Below are 15,665 nucleotides of genomic sequence, written 5' to 3'. Positions count from 1 at the left end.
GACAAGCGTTGAAGTATATTAATTTTATTTATTTATTATTTTAAATGTCAAGCATTCCATTTGAAACAAAAGTTTTCCGTGTTTACTTAGTTACACAGATGGGATTAATCCCATACTGAAGCTTCATCATGAGAGCAGTATTCATTAATAACACTGCAGTGGATGTCATTAGTTACATTCACTCGACAGTCATGTAAATGAAATAGTGACAAGAAGTCGCTACAGCATAATCACTGCTTTGATTTGATTTGTGGTGCAGCCGCTGATTTAATGCAAGCCGAACGACTTAGTTCCTCCAAGCTTTCTTGAAAACTGGATTAAGTAGTGATTTAAAGCTCACTTCCTTGATTAAAAAATATATATGTATATTATTAATCACATGAACTAATGTAACATGTTATCAATTATGGGAGTGAGAGTACCAATGTTCCTGATCAACTTGTACTTCCAGTTTCAAGTCATAGGGATGGAATGAATATCCTTCATCTATGAAAATATTTCTTTTGTTCTGTGGCATGAAATCTTTCAGTAATTCAAAACCTTCTGTCACTGTTTCTTACTAAACTATTTCATCAGCTTTGGTCAAAGCTAACATCTGTTATTATTCTACAAGCTGAGGGAACAGCAAAATGATGTATCACTCTCAAAATTATGATAATTATTATAATGTCAGAGTCTGCTATTTTTTAAATGATTAAATGAGGCCACGTAGCAACCAGGAGGTTTCTTATCCTGCATAGTGTCATGGTTTGAGTTATTGATATGCAGCATGTGAATTTTACACAATTTTACCGAAAGGAGAAAAAAAAAATCAAGAAAATTAAATTAAACCTTAGGCAGTGTAATAATGATACAAATTTGATGGGACTAATTAAACTTCAGCTTCTCATTCCAAGTCTGAGAAGCACTTTGAATGGTGATAATTGGAAGATATATAAAATAACCGGCAGGGCCAATCTAAAATGTAACCAGGAATATGGGGGCTCCTGTCTTCTTCCTCTCCTTCTTCCTTTGTTTAGTTGTTTAATATCAGAGCTATCTAAAATTATATAAATATATAATTATATACGCAAATATAAATTATTCGTTGTCCCTGAGGCTCCGAGACACGTTTCTCAGGTATTTACTGGCCTTCACTGAACCGTCCTGCAGAGGGCGGTAAAAACAAAGTTCAAAAGCAATTTCTCATTTTGTTTTAATTTAAAAACCCTCTATGTCAGTTGAACTGCTTTATTACAAGTATACAATATTAAAACGGGCATCTGAAACAAAAGTAACCCGTGATAAGTCTTTCTAACATGCACGCACACACGTTAATCAGGCCGTAGCAATTATCGGTGCAATTTTCAGAAGTAACCACCAGAGGGGGATCACTGCTAGGGCACAACAAGAGTACACCTCCAAATCTGACAAAAAACAAAGAAAAAAAAGTAAACTGTAGCAATTGTGATGTAACCATGAAAACATAAATACATGGCCAGCAATGACCACAACATGTCACAATATATATTTTCATGAACAAAATGACAACTTTTGATGACTACTGGCTACTTTTTAAAACCCTGCTCTTTTTACACTGACACTTTACTCAGACTATTATAGACTACTATTAGTGAAAGCACAGTAGGACAGAAGTTTATTTTAAAAAATACCCTATCTTTATCTTCTTTTTTTTTCTCTGTGTCTTTTCTGTGTATTTTTTCTCTCACTGTTTTTATCTCATTGCTTTTGGCTTTCAGTCCGTCTTAGTTCAGCAGTCTCAGCCTACACACTGGAGTGCATTGTCCTAAGGCAGCGAGCTCTCTAGTAGATGGTTTAATTGGAGTGCCATCACTTAGGGAACAGATGAGACAGAGTGTTAGAAGCCATCTTTCAACATTTGCCAACACACACTACGAACAGAGCCCGTGTGTGTGTGTGTGTGTGAAAGTGACGGAGAGGGGCTGAGGAGATGAATCTATAGTGTAGACATTTCAAACTTAGCTGAGGTTTATAAGATCCTGCGCACAGACCCACTGAACTACTTTTCCTGAGCAGCCCGGGCAGAAGGACGAGCCGACAACAAACAGCTGTTTGCTTGTTGTTATTTATTATGATGTCATCACAGCCTCATTATTGCACATATCATTAACACGGAACTATTGCTTTGTGATCGGCCAGTTCCAGAGTTCAGCGTGACCTCGGCTTTGTGTCGCCTGCAGAGATCCTGTCTTGTTCCAGGGGCCAAGGACAGATTCTGTTGTATAGTTGGAGGCCATAACACAGAGAACCTTCGTAAAGCACATGGCAGTTGGCAGAGGCTGAATAGAGGAACAATGTCCAAAGTGGATGCCTTGCTGTTTGAAAGGGACATTCATGAGTAAAGCTAATTAAGGAAGCTTCCAGAGACAGTTGCCGGGTACATGAAATGATAAACTCAATAATGTGATGCACTTCAAAGCGGTGCATTTTCACTACATGCGAATACCAATTTATTGTTTCCCCACACACTCTCAAAAGCCTTTATCTAAGATCCCCTCACTCCTTTTCCAACCTCCTCAAGGCCGGCCTTGATGGCATGTGCTGCAGTGGGCACCCAGATCTAAGTGTTTCAATTCAACTGTGGGCTCCCAGTCTGCTGGTCTGGCTTAGGTGGTCTTGGCTGAGGCTGACTCGGTGGCAAGTTTCACACATGGAGCGGAGGCGAGGTGGACAAAGTTGGTGAGGGAAAAGGTGAAGGGGTGAAGCGATTTTTGTGAAAGAGGGGGTCAGAAGAAGACTGTGAGAGCCCGAGACTAGACTGGACTAAATGAGAGGAGAATCAGGGTTAAGTGTTCTATTTGTGAGGCCATTATAAGTCCTGAGTATAGTACAGGGCCTTGCTGAGCCAAATCTCATCAGTCGCTGCCAATTTGAATCCGAACCAGCAACCCTTTCTGTTCCTCTTCTTTCGGCCACTCCTCACCCCTCCTCCCAACCTTGCCTTCATGCAGACAAATAGACATTCCAGCAGCGGATGGAGTGGTGGTTGTCCATAGCAACCTGCCATGCTGGGTGTATCTTGTGGGAGCAGGACCACTGAGTGAATGGCTAAGCCTTCTTCTAACAAAGACTGCGAATCTCTGAGATGCTTTGAGCTTCCATAGAAGCGCTGTGACTTCTGGGCTGTGGGAGTGCTTTACATAATCCAGCAGCAGCTTCCCTCTGCTCTGCCACATCGCTCTCTCCCGCAGCCCCCTGCACCTAAGACACATGGCCCAATGTAGGTCGACTCATCTTGGCGCATCCTCTGAAATTCTTTCAATCTATCATTCGGTGTGATAATCACAGGGGGCTGCGGGAGACCGGCTGTGCAAAGGTGAAAGCCAGTTAAGAGATGAACGTTCAACAGTTCTCCCCGCATCGTCCGTATGAGTTCTAACGCGTTGGGAAATTGATTACAAATGCTCTTCTGCAGGAAAAGGAGAAAACAAAATAACTGATTCCGATCACATATTTTCTTGAAAACCACAACTGTAACAGTCACACTTTATTTTAGACAGCATATGTAAACATTTAAGATCAGTTCATTAATAATTTACTACCATCCTAATAGCAATAAATTATTGCACGAGAGTCCACTCTTTAAAAGGAGATATGCTAAATTAGACCGCTCATTTAGGATGCTTAAATTCTCTTCTACTAACATCTTGTCATTTATCCGCCACCACATCACTCACAACTATCATCCGGTGGAGAGTCTGTCTTAATTTCAGCTACAAACAGAGAGTGGAACGTGAGAGTGTATGGGCGTTTTGATCAATCTTATGTATGTTATGCATATGAGTTCTGCTCTAATATCCTTTTGTTAGCCGGGATCTGCCAGCAGCTGACACTGTGTGCTCGGCTTCCTCTCCCGTGAGCCTCTCTGGGACTGCCGAAGCCAGCTGCTCCACTGCGCCTCTCAACATCAACACATTTAACACAGACATGTAAACCGCACACTTCAATAAGTCGACAAGTCAGTGACTTCATCTTAATCGTACTGTATATGAGCTTCTCTTCCCCCTCCCTTCTTTTTATTGGAGCTGCTAAGATGTAAAAAAAAGGAAAAAAAAGATGATAGAGAAAGTCATTTTTAGCCTAGAGAGTCAGTTTTCCAATACTTCAGGTAAACAATCAGAAGCAGAAGGCTTGATAGGGAATAAAACTAATCGCATAGTGTTGCCCTGAAGCATATACCGAGGGCACTTTTACATTTACCAAACAGGGATTTGCAGCTGGTAATGCAAAACTGATCTCTTGCAACCTCTACCTGGAGCACTATCAAACATACGTTAAGGCACATAGCCATATTCAGAACATCATACTGTACATCAAACCACGTACTGTACCTACGGGGCACAAAAAACATAGGCTACCACTCCCCTGTAGTGGGAAAAAAAATCAACATGTGTTCAGCAAAGCAGGCCATTATCCTCCATCAAGGTTTGAGTCGTCAGAGTACGTGAAGTTCATAATTACCGGACAAGACACAGATTTGTTTTTTGTTTTTTGTTTTTTTGCGGTCAGAACTATTGCAGCATGGTCCGTGTTGACAGTTTTTGAGGCAAAGAAGCTGCTATTAGTTATTCTTAGTAATCCATTACGGCAGATATCCAAAGAGGCAGCAGTTTCAGAGTGGAGCAAAACACCGTTGCTTCGGTGAACACATGTCTGGAACTATGGCCATTTAGATAAAGGGATTCCATGATTAGAGATAGAAAAAAATGAACATTTGTATCAAAAGCAAAACATGTTCTCCTCCAAAAACAGCCACAATAGGTTCTTATATAGATCTAAGATGCAGCGCACATCTGTCGAGATGTGAACAGATGAATGCTCAAACTGAAAACTGTTATGGATTTTTTTTTTTTTTTTTTTTTTGTTCTTTGTACAAGTCCGTTCGAGCTGTTCCAGCCTATGCTGTTTATACTTTAGTCCACATTCATCCTAGGGTCACGAGACTGTCCACATTGTGCTGTTTGAACCATCGGTTGTATAATATACAAATGTACAGATACACAATAGAAATGCATACGGAATTAGTTATTACAATGAGACCTACAAAAAAGCATGAGAATAAAAAGTCTGTGGGGTATTGCAGGTGAGGCAAGCAGAGCCACAAATGTGCATCCAGACTGAGGGACACGGCCCCTCCTACCATGATTAAGCGCAAGTCTATTTACACAGCGTCATAACAAAGCTATCAAAAACAAAGGCTCCAAAAATTTCCTCCTAAAAACTTTTTTTTTGTTGTTTTGTTTCTCTACATACAACAATGTCGATTCCATGTATATACATCCCTAGAAAATAATTTAATTATAGTTACACACTTTCTACATTTGTGAAACGATACAGTTCTAGTCCACAAGGAAGATGTCTGTGTTTGTCTGTGTGCGTGTGAATGTTAACGTGTGTGAGTGTATGCGGCGCGGGGGGAAAGAGGGTTGACGGGGATAATGGTCATCGCTTGGTTAACAGTCGCAGGGACAGGGTTTGGAGGGCGGACTGGACCTGGTCACAGAGAGGAAGTGGTGGAGTCGACAATTTCTCTCCCGTTGCACACGGTTGGGACGAAGTGGGCGCTGACAGAAGCTAGAAAAACGGAACAAGGAGAAGATAATTAAAAAGGCAGACGGAAATCAACCTTGGATGTTAGACCTTTTGGTGTCAAAGCAACAAAAATATTTCATTAAAATATAAAAGTCGGATTGTAACATGAATGTGGTGCTAGTATTTGTTTAATATGGGAAAAAATATTTTAAAGATCAGTAACTTTGGCATGTGTAAAAAAATGTTGGAGCACTCTGCTTGGAAAGTCGCATTACGCCATCATGTCATTAAGCCTTAAATCACCCATTGTGCAGACATTAGGTGTTGAAATTCTCTGACACACTCAACAACTCTGACCTGCTCTTAGCAATTTGCGGAGGATCTTAAAATAAAGCTAATTTATGTCTAACAGGCAAGTGAAACCTATAAAACCTATCCAAGTGCTCCTAGCCAGCAATTTCCACTGTTGAAAAATGACATTATGAAATGGCAGCTATAAGGGACTGTTACAATCAAGACATCAACATCTGAAAGACTAAGAAAACAATCAGATAAAATTGCAGGTCTGCTGGGCATAAGCCAAGACATGGCTACAAAGGGGGCACACATCAGGAAGCATCAGGGAGAATATCTTACCCGAGACCTCATGATAACAATAGTTGTCGTTTGAGGTCTGCACAGAAATTCTGGGTAAACCAGAATAGTTTTAGGGGGGGAAAAAAAGTACTGCTGAAGTTCAAATTGAGCTTTTCGGTCACAAACACAAAACACAGCATCAGCTGATGGAGCCAACATGCAACCAACTGTTATATTGTGGAGAAAGGATTCCACTGAATATCAGCAAACGCTGGAAATGTCAAGACGTCAATGAAGGACGTTAAAGTGAAGTGAGGCTGGCTTTTACAACAGAAAAATTATTCAAAGGAGACCTTAAAATCCACCATGAGAAACATCAAGCAACTCATAACTGAAAATCAGATTATAAACATGCTGTGCCTGAAAGACAGTTTATCTCAAACCACAAAGACCTGGTAAACAGTCCCAAGTCTGTGATAGCCTCCAATGGGAGCTTAATAAGTGCCGACTAAGTTGTGTTCCCACATTTTTGCACGGAGCATAATTATTTTTTAAATGTTCTCTGCATTTAAGTATTCATAAGATTAAAGGTAATTAAGTGCAATTTTAGAGTAATTTACTTGTTGTTGCTTTGAAAGTGTCGGAATTTTTCACAAACCAGCTGCAGAGCCTCGCACTCACACTTTGGAGTCGGGATGGTTAATATGTGGAGTTAATAATAAAACTACCGATGTGCGATGTGGAAATGTACACAGCGATTGCTGGACCATAAATGTGTACGAGAGATACACATTAATTCTATGTTACAAATATGAGATTCAATGCAATATTCCAGCACTAATTATCAAATAACTAGGTCTTTATTTTGCACTGTGATTGTGAGTCTGAGTGAAGGGAGAGATACTAAAGCAATTTTACCAACTACGTATTAGTAGGTATTAGCTAGCTATCAATGTAATTACTCCATGCAAAGTTGGTGGTGTCCAAAATGTGGTATAAGTGAATCAGATAGTATTAAATGGTGCGTTAGTGTCTATTTGCAAGTCGTTTAGAAAGACTTGCCTTGTTAAAAATTGCTCTCACTTTATAATGTCTTGCTTCTTCTCTGAAATCTCATTGCACTGTTCCACTCTGCAGTTCTGTTGGCAGGATATCACAGTAAGCCTCATAATCATGCATTAAAGGTAACATCTTTGATTCCTTTCTGTCTTTGATAACAAAAAGCACTATCAAACGTTTCCAAACTGATCATTGTGCTGAATACTGAATGTGTTAGGACAGGAGAAAAAAAAACTGCTTTCTCTGCACCCCCAACTTCCTACCATGAGATGCATATGTGGTGGCAGCCCCACTGACACTGAAGCGATTGAGGTTAAGTCGGTGGCTGGTCACATTCTTCTGGGGCTGAAACATGATGATATGGACCTTGGGAGCAAACATACAGCCCAGCACCACGAAACCGCTCAGACTGACTGAGATGCACATGGTAGTGGTCTGAACCTGCAGAGGAAGGAGGAGAAGACAGTAATTAGTAGCCAGACGTTGATGGATAAATCTAATTAAGCTGCCGTTAAGAGCTAATTTGATGATAATAATCTATAATCATGAACATTTTTCGAATGGCACTTTCTGAATGCTTAGAAAAAATAAAATAAAGTTTGATAAAACACCGTATCAATTCAGAGCACTGCAGTGCTGACAAAGAGGCTAAAGATTTCTGTTCGTACATTGAGATCTGTAAAGTGAAAGTACAACTGTTCATTGGCAGACTCTGTTACCTTGTACGGCTCGGAGTATAACAACTGCAGGATTGATCCATAGAAAAGTTAATCAACAGAGACCACAGTGGCCTAACTTAACAGACTCTCCACGGCGGCTTTAACCTCATTTATTGTAATTTATTGTTTAAAATCAATGCGAAATCGTTTTCTCTCCTGATTATTTACCAGAGGTCTGCAGAGCTGCTATAATCACTGCTTTTAGTCTTAGGCGAGGTGGTTGAATAACAGCAACTCCCGGTAAAATCACAGAACAGTTGACCACATTAGAGTTGATCAACCTTTCAACAGCTCTTTATATAAAGTAGAGGCATGTAATGCCTGTTCGACCTGACTAATCTCAAAATAAAATTACAAAGAGATGGCGGAGAGAGCAATGAGCTGAGTTTTTATGGGGATCAAAAGAGCAGTCTTGGCATCAGCACTGCACTCGTGTGCCCTTTAATACACTGTGCATGTGTGTTAGTGGGAGTGTGCGCTTAATGTGTGTGTGTGTATGCTTAAGATTTGTGTGGCTCAGGTGAACATTCACTCCCCTTTGCCGTTAAATCTGGACACGTGTCAGCAGTTTGACAGAGCCTGTCTGTTTGTCGCCGCAGCACTGCAGAGTCGGGACATTTGCCAACAGGATTAGAAATACTTTGAATCGCGTCTGCACCTTGTGTAGTCACTGTTGTGGTACCGGTTTGCCATTATTCAGCATGTTGATGGGGGAAAAAAATGCTAACATAGTTAAAGGGACGAAACCCTTTGTGGAACGGGAAGTCTTAATTTTTAAGGTTGAAGGAACTGTACATTTTTGGAATTATTGTGTAGTGAGATTTTTTGCCTTGTTTCAAGTCTTTGTACATGGCTAGCTGTTAGCATTAGGCTACTTCTTGGTCCTGCATACAAACATGAGAACATATTTCTTTTTCTTTACCGTCAGGGTGACTTGTGGTTGAGTTGGAGTCAGTTTAGTGTCCTAAATTACAGAAACAGCTGGTTGTGTGTGCATGTGCAGGTTTAAGGACATACCCTGTAGTCACTAGATGTAACATAGAAGATGGGAAGAAAGGCCAGCCAAATTATACAGGTAGTGTACATCGTGAATCCAATAAACTTGGCCTCATTGAAGTTCTCGGGGCACTTCCTGGTCTTGAAGGCATACCTAGAGATGAGATTGTATTTCTGATTATTTCATGTGGAAAAATGGCATTACCTGCTCAAGTAAACACAAAACGTCTCATCCAACTACGACGTATGAAAGCCAGCGATGCCAAACTTACACAGTACACAAGATGACCAGGAGCACGTCATATCCCAGTGACAGGAGCATGCTGGAGTCGCGTACATTGCACTTGAGGATGACGGTCTGTCGTCGCTCTGGCAACGTGAAGCGCCGCGTCCCGGGAACTTCCAGCAGCAGCCATACCGACACCATCACCAACTGGACGGAGATTAGACTCAGACAGATGAAAACCTGAAAAAGAAGGGAAAAGAAGAAAGTAAGGTCACCAAGAGCCACTGTTTGTCCGCCATGCACCCATTTGTCTGATGCAGATGGATGGACATGATGCTGCTATCACTCACCTGAGAGAATGGGCTAATGAAGCGTGGCCTCACCGCGCCCGCTCCGTCTTTCACACCGTTGAAGATTCTGGCGATCCTGTTGGTTTTGGTGAGGAGGGCGGAGTAGCAGACGGCAAATGACGTGCCTAGGCCGAGGCGCCTCAGAGCACAGATGGCAGGGGAGGGTTTGGCCAGAAAGAGGAAAGTCATGGCGTAGGACATGAAGACTCCTGAGAGGAGGATGTAACACAGCTCTCTTCCAGATGCTTTCACCAGCGGTGTGTTGTTGTGTCTGATAAACACCCAAAATACCAGGCCAGTGCACATGAACCTGGGGGACGGAGGTATGACAGAGACACAATAAACATCATGAAGTCACTGCGTGCACCAGTCTGACTCATCCGAGAATGGGCATGGGCCTTGTGAAGGTGTCTGGAAACAGAATGTTGTTTGTGGGGGCCTTTGGGTCCTATGGGATGGGGGGACATTTGAGCAGTTTGGGATCTAATGAATTTGGAGGACGCCTTGTGTTGTTTTTGCGATGTCATTGCGATGGGGGTTGGTCTGTCTGGTCTCGTCTAGGTGGGTGCTACATGTTTTATTAATATCCACATAAATGCCGGGTCCAAATGCTTCCCAGCACAACATTGTATTGCCACAAGGTCAATGCTATTCACTTCCCCTGTCATGGTCATAATGTTATGCCCGGTCAGTGTTTATTCTATTACATGAGTAGGGGTAGTCTATATGAATCAGTACGCGTCATGAATCACATCAGAAAATTCAGAAATTTTGTCCTCTACATTTAAGTATGCAAACAAATTAAGTAGTCCATACAGTGAGACAAACTGACAGCTGTAAATTTCTGCAGCGATATGCCCCAAAGACAACCCCCATCCAAATCAGCTCCGGTAGCAGATTCACCTCTCATATTTCTGAGTAGGTTTTGAAACAATGGGTCATTGATTTGAGTATATTTTTAGTCACTCACCCTACACAGGCAATGGTAATGGGACCAATGGCCCAAGCATCTTCCCACATAATATAGTCCTCAGGAAGGTCATAACAGGAAGTGAGGTCATCAGTGGGCCACTGGCCTGGAGCGCATGGCGAGCAGGTGAACTCATCAGCCAGGTATTCATGAGGCTCACAGGCAGTGCAGATCCAGCAGCAGTACTCACCTGGGAAACAGGATTTGGAACAAAGTGGCAGCAGCCTGAGATTTTCCAAAAAGCACTGCAGCGTGGTGTGTCACCACAGCAAAAAAAAGAGAACTGCTGAAATTCGCTCTCCTACCTGCCTGCATTTTCTTCATCTCATTGCGTTCACAGGGGTCACTGCACTGCGAGGTGGGCACTACTTCTCTGGGCCAGTGAATCAACTCGCTGCTCAGACTCAGAGTCTCGGCCCATTCACCTACCGGCACGTAACCGTAACGATCGCCAGAGCGCTGGTAGCTGAAGATGTTGTATCGGCCCATGCCATCCCCCTGGGTATCAAACTTCACCACGGTCTCGCTGCCTGGAGGAGAAAATGGGGCTGCAGGGGATAAAAGAAGGGATAAAAAAGGGATAAAGTCAGCTGAAAAGGAGATCAAAGCTAAACAATCACAAACAATCAACCTATTGATGTCGCATTGATGCCTTTTAAAAGCGGCAGTGAGGACGGAGACAATAACCAACAGTCAGCTTAGCCTTAGGAGCCCAGAACAGACAGTGAAGGGCATCACAATAGTGTTTTCATTACTGACGACCAGCCAGTCACCAAAGCATTTGCTAAGAGGCTATAAATGCTTGGTGATGTGTGTGTCACTGGCCTCCCCTCCTTCCCTAAGGTCACATAGGGATAAAATCGCTGGTAAAATCTGATGTGTGAAGTTTTTTTTTTTATTACAAAATGCATCATTAACAGACTGCCCATAAAGTCATATAGGCATGATGGCAGAAGACTGAATCCCTGGGCAATGCTATAGCAACCCACACATTGATAGAATTAGCCTCTGGGTCTCTTCGGTGAGGGAGGTACGCCACTGAAACTGCCAAATTGGTTTGTATACATGTTGTTACTAAAGGATTACCATCTACCCCGAGGATGTGGGAACAGAAGAGATTGTAAAATTGGCAGGATGCTGAAACCATTAAAAAAGTAAGGAGAAATGGGCCATGGACTGGGGGAAAAAGCAAATTCTTAATGCTGTGCAGGTAGCGTCAAACCTGGCAGTGCTAACACTTGGTCGTTTTGACACAGACAAAGTGCACGCCGCCTTTAAAGGACCCCTTCTGGCCTTACAGCAGTTTCTGTGTATTATATGACACTGCCTGTCAAATGATGATGTAACTTGGGACAGTGCACGCTGGGTTTATAAAGCATCACTCTTCAATGCGTAACAAGGCTATCAGTCCTCAGCACACAGCCACATTAATGATACTGTGCTGTCTTCCTCATATCTTTGGGTAAGTGAAGACGTCACAGGGCAAATTAATTCTCCATACAGTCTGGCATCAGTAGAATGAATCAGAATACGGACCGAACGTAAGCAGTTGGGCTGAGGAGCAGGCATGTGTGTGAGAATGTGCGTGTTGTGGCTCCATTAGGTTTTGCTTTACAGTGTGATGGCTAAGGTATTGCTGTGAGCGCTGTGGGAGGCTGTGCTGACAGAACCAAAGCTCTGACCCTGCTGTTAGGTGCGTGTGTGTGTGTGTGTCAATGTGCGTACGTACGCGCACGCAGCCCTGATGACGGCTAAAGTGTGTTCGGAGAAGAATGGCGTGTCAGATGGCAGCAGAGGGGGTTAGGGTTTATGAAATCCATAAATCACAGAGACAGCACAACCCTCTATCTTCCTCCTCTCTCCCTCCGTCACAGGAAATTCTAAGTGTCGAGTCGTCTTTGGATTTTGGGGCTAAATGTTTCGGTGACAGCTAAATGAAACTGATTTCGATATGAAGGTGCTGATAATATCTTGTGCCGAAAAAGATATATGAAGGCATTATACTGAAAGGTGCTAGATAATAAAGTCTCCTAATAACACCGAGCAAGAAGGCATACCTCCACTTGGACGCCCATAGACACATACAGAAACACTTTACTAATTATCATAACTGCACCTTATTAGGATCTTAGATGTGCGTTGAAGCCTAATTATCTGTATGTGGTAATTACACGTAATACAGACAAAAACAGATAATAGTATTAGCCTAATGAAGGTGCTGTTTTGTCCTTGTGTTGCCTCCAACAGATCATTTTCAATAAGCAATAGGCTCAGAGGCCTGGTGAGTCCTCACTACAGCCACCATCAGCGACCTTGCTGACGTGACAGAATGGCTTATCAAGAAAGTGTATGCAGTTGCAAGTTAGAGCTGGTGAAGGCCAACAAGACTCCTCAGGATGCACAGAACAGAGACAGGCAGCCCAAGTCCTTGACTGATGGGCGCCCTTCTCTCGCCTCTCCACTGTCCACGGCCAGATCAGAAATATGGAGAGCCATTATAGGCCAAGGAAATTAGCTTTTAATTATATCAAAATCAGGATCTGTGGGCTAAATTTGAGTGCAGAATAGACATTTAAAACATCACGCCATCACATTATTCTGCCTGGAAGAAATTCAGTGGCAGCTCAGCCTGCCAATAAATGGCATGTATTAAATGCTAGTGGTATGTAGCCCAATGCTACCATAGCTCATCGCGTGGGAGCGTCAAGCCCTGGGAATATGCTGGTCTACTGCAAATGGCATTGTGTGTTCCTGCTCCATTTGAGGAATTAACCAGAGAAGCGGGCTCCTCTGATGCAAACAATTAGGACAACCTTAGCTGCAGTAATGAAAAGATGCTTCACTGATAAGGAAAATAAAAAATCCCACATGTACTATTATTAAGCATTTGTACTGGGAGCATTTGCGAGTAACAATATAATAATTTATAATAATAATAATAATAATTGTAACCCTTAATTATCCTGCAATGGGGAATTTTTTTCCTGCTGTTTGACCCACTGTGTGAACAGTTGGGCTGCAGCCCGGGGAGAAAATTGGGCTGGATGCTTGTTCAGGGCACTGAGGCCATGGACACAGTGGGAGGCAAGCCTGTGACCCCTCAGTTGCAGGCTTCGTCTCTAACCACTACTCCATATCTCCCCCATACAAATACATATATATGTACTTGTATTAGTTCTAACACGTAAATCTAATATTTATTAATAAGCACTATAAAATACACTTGTCCTTAGGGGAATTTGATGTCAGTTCATCTAATCACTGTTGAGATATTTCAGTTTGGGCTTAACTGATGGACCAACAGACAGTGTGATAGATTAGCATTGCTATCATGCTGCTACTGTGACTAAATAGCATTTAGATTTCTGCAGATGTACAACAGACAAGTGAACAGAGAGGCTAAAAGGAGGTTAGTCCCTTAGACATCTTTCTGCGGCATGCTTGTTTATGATGTAACTTTGATAAACCATGAACTGAACCCACTTCAAATATTTGGACAACTAACTGTGGTGACAGCAGATTGTATAATTTCCTGTGGTGTCTAAGCACACATACAGTAGTAACACAGGAACCGAGAAACATGATAGATGATTGTGTATCACCTCATCCATACAACGCTTCCCACTGGTCCAGGCCAGTCCAGCTGAGACCCACAGCGGGCTGTGTCCCAGCACAACTTGCAGCTCTAAGTGACTTTTAATGCCTCTGAGGTGTTGTCAGTATCCCAAAGTGGGCCGTGCCTTCCCCGGCAAAGTTCTCCTCAAATCATCAATGTTGTGTTGCTGAAGTACACTAGACACCATGTCTCACAGGGTTAGGCAAATGATGCGCTGACATGTTTAGACTCAACAAAACAAAGTGCCCTTTGTGCAAGACCAACTGTGAATGTGCTGCTGTTTATCCTAGAGGATTCATTGCATTGTCAACCAGAATCTGCTCTCTGTTTCTGTGAATGCACTAAATCAAACAGCCACGGGCGCAGAAGAAAAAATAAGTATATAAAGTTAGGTGAGACAACCTGCAATATAAGAGAGCCTTAGCGGAACCCTAAATTTTTGTGAGACACTTTAGCATTCCCGCTAACTCAAGATACACCTTATTATTCTAGCTTAATTAGAAGCGTGGTGAAAACAGGCTTTTCATTCAGAAGCTGAGAAATTAATTATGTTCGCGGCCATGTCGGGCTAAAGCGAAGCCCAAGGGGGATTGTGGGTATTAAAGGCAGGGGGAGAGAGCGCAGGCAAAGGGGTTTGGGAGGAATAAGTAGGAATAAGTAATCTAAAAGAGGAGAGAGAGGGGAGTACACAGATGCATAAAGAAAGGGTGAGCCTTTTCTTTGTGTACACTGGGGGACTACAGCATATACACAAATATATACGCAGCAATGCACTCACATGTCGCAAATGCACACACAGACAGATCGCATTAGCTATATTTGTTCTCCCTGCAGATTCATTCCCAGGGGACGGAGGCGCTGCCTGGGTCATGGAGCAACAGGCCACAGGGGAATAGAGGACAGATAGGGTGCAGAAAAGAAGTCCTGAATAAGGGAGAGAGAAATGTACAGGAGGGGAGGTGTAGCAGCAGAAAGCTGAGGCTTGGCTGAATGAAAGGTGGCAAGATAGAGAAGACAAAAGAAAGAAACGGCAGGCCAAAAGCAGGAGGTGCTGGTATGGAGGATGAACATAGAGACAAGATAAGGGCTGAAGAATGGAGGGAAGTGACAAGGGAGAAGAATACAAGAGAAAAAGGAGAGGAGATAGCAAAGGGGAACAGCAAGAAACTAATGTCATGGCAGTGGAGATATAGGTGGATGAAGAAAAGCCTTAAGAGGAAGGAATCAATAGAGAATAGAGGTGAAGGAGAGATAGAAGGATGAGTAAAGGGAAGGAGTGGAGGAACAGACCAGCACAGAGAGCCAGTGGAGGCAGGAGAGCAACCTTGTGAAGTCTGAGTGGGATGTGCTGCTTTCTGAATGTAGAGAGAGTAGGACACGTTCTGGGTGAGAAAGAGAAAAGAGACTGAGAGATGTGGAAAGATGGAGTGATAAGTAGCGAGCGAAAGAGTGACGGAGAGACGGATAGTGATGAGAAAACAAGGGAGAGAAGGAGTGAAGGCTGTTGTCTAGCATCTGAACGTTGCAGTAAGCTCTCTGCTCAATATGGCCCTAAAGGCACACCGCCTCTGCTAACACAGACATATCACACACACGCACA

The 15,665-nt window shown here is 42.8% G+C and overlaps 1 protein-coding gene across 5 annotated transcripts in view; it reads right to left on the bottom strand.

Moving 5' to 3' along the window:
* Nucleotides 1–2,070: 2,070 nt before the first annotated feature.
* The window catches only part of grm3 (glutamate receptor, metabotropic 3), a 36,797-nt gene continuing 23,202 nt past the window's right edge, over nucleotides 2,071–15,665 (bottom strand). For 3 of the 5 annotated variants that reach the window (XM_047596543.1, XM_047596542.1, XM_047596544.1), the window contains 7 exons: nucleotides 10,755–10,997; nucleotides 10,450–10,639; nucleotides 9,480–9,789; nucleotides 9,176–9,369; nucleotides 8,925–9,057; nucleotides 7,452–7,629; nucleotides 2,071–5,595 (listed from right to left, as the gene is read on the bottom strand). In XM_047596543.1, coding sequence (XP_047452499.1) covers nucleotides 5,519–5,595; nucleotides 7,452–7,629; nucleotides 8,925–9,057; nucleotides 9,176–9,369; nucleotides 9,480–9,789; nucleotides 10,450–10,639; nucleotides 10,755–10,997 — 1,325 coding nt within the window. In that variant the 3' untranslated portion in view covers nucleotides 2,071–5,518. Of the gene's footprint in view, nucleotides 5,596–7,191; nucleotides 7,269–7,451; nucleotides 7,630–8,924; nucleotides 9,058–9,175; nucleotides 9,370–9,479; nucleotides 9,790–10,449; nucleotides 10,640–10,754; nucleotides 10,998–15,665 lie in introns of all 5 variants that reach the window. The other 2 variants (XR_007113545.1, XM_047596545.1) reach the window with 2 other exon arrangements.

This window comes from Mugil cephalus, chromosome 10 (assembly GCF_022458985.1).
Source record: "Mugil cephalus isolate CIBA_MC_2020 chromosome 10, CIBA_Mcephalus_1.1, whole genome shotgun sequence".
Classification (NCBI taxonomy): Eukaryota; Metazoa; Chordata; class Actinopteri; order Mugiliformes; family Mugilidae; genus Mugil; species Mugil cephalus.
Note: the sequence above shows the minus strand (reverse complement) of the source record. Positions and strands in the feature narration are given on the sequence as shown.